Source organism: Rhea americana, unplaced genomic scaffold (genome assembly GCF_003343005.1).
Source record: "Rhea americana isolate MKP2758 unplaced genomic scaffold, rheAme1 scaffold_10, whole genome shotgun sequence".
Classification (NCBI taxonomy): Eukaryota; Metazoa; Chordata; class Aves; order Rheiformes; family Rheidae; genus Rhea; species Rhea americana.
The window spans coordinates 3832172-3838192 of NW_028185039.1; the positions used below are offsets into that span (position 1 = coordinate 3832172).

At 41.1% G+C, this 6021-nt stretch overlaps 1 protein-coding gene across 1 annotated transcript in view; it reads right to left on the bottom strand.

Annotated features, from left to right (window-relative positions):
- Positions 1–179, bottom strand: part of LMTK2 (lemur tyrosine kinase 2) — a 42670-nt gene extending 42491 nt beyond the window's left edge. Inside the window, exon 1 of the mRNA XM_085300571.1 lies at positions 42–179. Coding sequence (XP_085156697.1) covers positions 42–179 — 138 coding nt within the window. The remainder of the gene's footprint in view (positions 1–41) is intronic.
- Positions 180–6021: the final 5842 nt, after the last annotated feature.

The window sequence follows — 6021 nt, forward strand, 5'->3', positions numbered from 1 at the left end:
GCCGCGCGGCTGCCCGCGGCATCGGAGCCCGCGCCCCTCACAGAACCCCGCTGGCCCCGGCAGACGCCGCTGCCGCCGCCATCTTCCGGGCTACCTGACCGGGCGGGGCGGAGCTCCTGGCTGAGCGATTGCCCAACAAGCCAATCTCCGTGCGCCGCCCGCTCAGGAGGTGGGACCATTGGCTGGGACGGGGCTAATCTCTGATTGACAGCCAGCTCCGCCAGTCGCTCCGCACGGGGCCAGGGAGGCCGAGCGAGGGCTGCGGCGCGAGAACGGCAGGGCGCGCTCGCCCACCAACCCGCCCCCCAGGCGACAGGGGCAGGGCGAGGCCTTCCCGCGGATTGAAGGCGCGCTCCGCCAATCGGTTGCCGAGGGCGGGAGGAGGAGGCGGGGCTCGGCGGGAGCGGAGCGGCGGGCGGAGGGAGCAGCGCCGCCTGGAGGCGCTGCGCGCCCGCCCCGGCCGCAGCCCGCGGGCAGACGCGGCCGCGCCGCGGCCCGGCGCCGCGCCCGGCGAAGCCTTGTTTAACGGCCCCTCCCGCAGCCGGAGCGCGACTCCGGGCCGAAAGCCGGGAGAGGGAACTCCGGAGGGGCGGGAAGGGGCAGGCTCTGGTCACCGCGAACCCCCCGGGCGCCAGCGGGCCGGGCTGCAGCGCGCTGTTCCTTCGGCCGCGGCCGTGCGCGCCTCCGCGGCGGGGAGGACGGCGCGGGCGAGCGCGACGGGCCGGGCCGGGCCGGGCCGGGCGTGCGGACTGCCGGGCTTCGGTTTGGGGTTGTAGCTCTTCTGAGCTCGAAGCACGTGAAACAGGTTTGAAGTAGCGTGAAGGGGAGCGTTAATGCTGAGCAATCCCTCGCTGAAGTATCAGCTGACCAACAAACTGCATTTCCATTTTCCCGATAATTTAGCAGAAAGGCTAGTTATGTCAAGATTAAGTAATGAATTTGAGAGAACAAATTGTCCCAAGAAACGTACCATGACTGCACCCCTGGGACTTCATGAAAACAAAGTGTTGTGCTCACAGTAGTCCTTCAAACACGATGGCCAGGAAAGCACAAATACAGACCTAAAGCCTTCTATAACTTTAAGAAATCTTTTTTCTAGGGTAATTTTTCTCCTACCACAGGAATCTACTTAAAGTCTAACTGCTTTTCTGTTACCAAGTCTGTGTCTATGCTCAGCTATCCTCTCTCTGGCTTGAAGACACTAATTGTATAACCAAATGACCCGTATTTTTTAAAGTGTTCTAATTAGTTTTTCTTCCAAGTTTTTATAGTTTCTCTTCCAAGGGAAATATTTTCTTCACTAGTAATACAGAAGAGAAGCTTCTCTTTTGTTGGTTTAAAAAACTATTATTAATGCATTGTGCTGCTTATTCTGAAAACAAAACAAAAAAATGCAATACAAATGAGTAAATAGTTTCAAARTATTCCTTGTCTGGCTGCCTATAGATTTTATGGACAAAGGCAAAATTTGATCCTTCTCATTTAAAATCAGTGATATGCAATATGTTACTCATTGTTTTTTTCATGTACAACCACCCACCATCTCAATTTAAACAAGTTGCTACTGACGTAAAAATGCAGTCTTTGTCTAGATATACTAAAGTATCTAGTGAAATATTTCTGGAAACTTCAAGTTTAGTCCTTCAGTGGACTTCCTCACTCCATCAGACCTGCCTTTCCTGAGTGTGGACGTCACRGCTGAGGCCCCTGTATGTGAACGTGTCTCCTTCTGGCTGACGTTACACCCACATTTTTTTGATGGCTATCCAAACTGCAGCACCTTTGCTGTACGACTGCGTGGGCAAATCTAATGTACCTATTACTACAGCATCTGGAGTCTAAGGTATTTCTGACATCTATCACTGACCATGCAGATTACATAAGGAAATAGTTCTGAGGTTCACGGCAGAAACATGCATTATTTATAAAGCTCATTTATAGCCTCTCAGCAGGTTTACAATGTAACAGGTTGTCACTTCAATAGTGCAAACAATGCAGTGCATTTTAACACAGCAGACTGCTTTATTTCACAACCCACCCTATCGTAATTGAATGTTGATGTGCTTCGCTGATAAAAAACCACGTTGTAGTATCATCTGGGAAGTTTATGCTAGCGTATCATTAAAAGGACTTGTCAGAGTACTSTTTTACAATGATGGTACATTTATGGTCAGCAGTGAATTAGTCWCTGGCAGAACCAGAGTAGAAGCTAAATAACCAAACCTTGCAATCCTTTGTCCTGTGTGTGAGTCACAGCTACTCCCTGTCCTCAAATACATCATGAACATTACAAAAACAAAGATGCAAAGCCTATTCTCCTATCTACTATCAGCAGCAATGTTACAGTTTACCCATTAAAACTTCTGTGGTTAAACATTTGTAGCAACCATATGAGACTGTTGGGATGAACAACATAAGGCCAAATAGTCCAAAAGGTACTTAAAAAGAAAATGTGTTTACTTGAATAAAATAAAATCTTCCTGTACACAAAATGGGCTATATTGCCACATATCACAGCCTCGTGTTTCTTTATTATGCACTGCTAACATTGCCAAATTACTGAAGCTGCTGTTCTGTGTGGGAGGTGTAAAACCTTTTTTTAGAGAGAGATAATTGAATCAACTAAGGGATGTTGACGGTTTCATTTTCAGTTGATTTTCTTAAATATTTTTGATAACATTTTTGGAGTAGAAGGAATACTGTCTAGCAGACCAAGCAAGTTGCCAGAGGGGTGTTAAGGGTCTTAAAAATAACTGTGAATAAAGCCCCCAAAGATTCACAATTTTCTTACTACAAAACAGAGTATCACTAAGCATCAGGGGCAGAACTGCCACCAGAACTCAGGTCTTCTTTTTTTCAGGTCACTGTTTTAAGCACAAAGATTTGCTTCCTTGTATATGAATGTTGAGAATTTTCCCCCATAGGAAAAAAAATCTTATTATTTTGTATGTAACATTTTATTTCATGTTATCTTCTTACCTTTAACAAAGTGATTTGTTTCTCCACCTGATCTACATGTAAGTGACCTAATTGTGTTTTTATATAACTGGGGATAGCTTTCTCAGTTCACTACTGTGCCAGTACTATAGTGTACAAAATGATTTTATATAGCTCTCAAGAAAAATGCCTAAAGTATATTTAAAACAATCAGTAAAGAAAATCTGCTTATTTGAGTCAAATATTTTTCCCTTAGTATTTGTCTGCCACTTCAAAATGGGTTTAGAACAGAACTCCTTGATTTGCTCCCACAAACACTTAACCTTGCACGTACAGACAGGTACCTTTGAAAATAAGGCAGCATGTTTTGAGCACTGGTTGAAAATTCAGGCAACATTAAGTTAAAGATGAGTTAAATTATGGWCCAGAGGCTCTATTGGCATGATGCTTTAAGGAATTACATTCTTTGGGGGAAATATTTCAGATTTGGATTTGCATCTGTCACTAACGTCACAGAAAATTTAGGGCAAATTTCATTTCTGTTGACTCAGAAATACATACTGTATTCTGGTTGGCCTGACCTGGAATAGTGCTACCTACTTTTGTCTTCAAACAAGTAATCTTAATATTAAGACCTAAGAGTTGGATCATAATTTTAAATGTATCTTACTCAATTTATTTTATTCCACTTAGCTAAACTTTATTATTTTATTTATTGAATCAGATCCATTTCACTTTAGTTCATGGAGCCATCCTATGAAATAAGTGGAATTAATCAGAAGGATGAATTTACTTTTTGTGAAAACATTTAAGTATCTTCTTAAAAAGGCACAACATCAGTATAAATTTCTTATCAACAGGGTTCCATTCTGGCTTGGAAGAACTACAGTCAAAAGCGGGCAATTTTCTTTCCCTGTGTATTGCACTCTAATGATGTTGCCAGCCAAAATATCAATTAATKCCAATTTTGAAACTTTTTTTTTAATGCTGCAGACCACTGTCAATCACTTGATTAAAAGACACATATGTAGTAATACATTTGTAGCCTAGATTTCCTATAGAACCTTTCATCAACTTTTTAAGAAAAGATTATGTGTCTATTCTCTCCTCAGTGACAGGGAAAGGAGATTTAGCGAAGTAATTTCCATTAATACAAAAGGAAATGCAAAATGATGACCCTTCATGTAAAGAAGTTATTGTAGAACTGTCAAAGCTAAATATATGCTTATAAATTCTTTGCTATTCTATCATACTTATTTTCTATTCTTTCCTATTTATTTTTAGTAAATGCTAAACTGTGTGCTCAGTTAAATTTTGTTCCAGATGCAGCAAAATAATTTTGAATACAGTGAGAAAGTATTTAACCAAATGAATGTCTAATGCATGCTTGTCTAAATATACATTATATCTGTGCTAAAAAAAGAAAAAAGAAAAACATAAAGATTATTCTCATAGATAGGCCAAGTAAGATGTAGATCAAACAAAGACGCTTCAATTCAGTCTTTACTCATGCAGTACTTTCATTAAGGCAGTAGTTATAGAAGCTGTTCAACTCTCAAAAGCTTGTCCAGTTTGAGACTACTCAAACAAGCAAGTATTATTGCTTAAGGCTTCAGATTTTTTTACACTATGGGTGTAATATGACAAGAATGGTGCTCCTGCAAAGGAATTCTAGCTGTGAGTAGAAGGCTTTACCAAAACTACCTAYGGATTATAGAATCAGTGCCTTTCTGACAACAGATGATCTATCTACAGGCTGCAGTGAAYGGTCCTGTGATCAGTCATGTTTAACATGCTCTAAGTGACCCTGCTTGAGCAGAGGGGTTGGACTAGATGATCTCCAGAGGTCCCTTCCAACCTCCACCACTCTGTGATTCTGTGAAATCAGTATCTTGCTGGTGCAAAACACTGTTCAAACAAGTTTGCCAGAAAAGCTGTATCTCAGTTTCTGGTCCTTTAGGTGGGCCTAGATCTCTTCAGCACAAATCCTTTCCATGAACGAAGGCAAGCATTTGAACAGAGGATATAAAATGATTTGCATGTCCCCTTAAAAGGTAACCAATTACCAATTAATTAAATCTGATAAATAATATACACCACCGCTTGAATATGTCACCTGTTTGAAAAGGAGTCGAGTTGTTCAGGGCTATGTCTTGGGTCCTATCAAACAGGGTACTCCTGATCAACCTGCCCATTAATATAACATTTTCCATTTTCATGGGACTTTATAAAAATAATTTAAACTCCCCTCACAGGAATATAATTTAATTTTTATACTTGAGCAACCTAAAGCTCAGGGAAAATTTAAGGATTTTYTTTTAAGATATTTGGGCACTTACCTCTCATTTTAAATAATTTTCAAAATCTGATCTTAAGTTACTGGTCCAAAATCAAAACAGAAATTATCTTTGACCACTTGCATTCCTTCTCCCCTTCAGTTCTAGTGAGAACATAAGCAAAGACTTCTGGCTAAGGACCACTTTATATAGAGGGGGAGAGCTCATCCCAGTTAGGAAACAATAGGCAATACTGCCAGAGAGAATTTAAAAGAGGAATGTCTGGATTTAAAAGCCAAATCCAGAAAGGGGGACAACATGGAATAAGCAAGCTGTTAACATTACAGATGATTGATGTCTTTGATGCTTTAAGCTAAMCTGCACACTTGGAAGAAAAAAACAAGGATTCAGGATTTAAAGGAAGGCATCAATTGCTGAAGCACTGTCAGGGAAGAAGGGATGTGTCTTGGTTTGAAATTTTGATGCTTTAGATCTTATTTATTTCTTTTATAATGATGAATGTCGCCTTCTGGAGCACTGCAATTTCAATATGACCAACTAGCTAGAAGTATTAGATCAAGATAAATGAAGATAAATCAAAACAAATTAAGCAGGATGAGAAAGAATCTTGCCAACTGTGGAATGACATGGAGATGCATAAGGAAATCAGTATCAGAGTAAGGAACACAAATCAAAATATCTAGTAAGTGTGCACCAGCAAACAAAACTTTTGGTATTTCAATTTAAGAGTTACAGGTTCAAACCACAGAATTCAGATATTATTCCTGTTTTTTAGACATTATGGAGT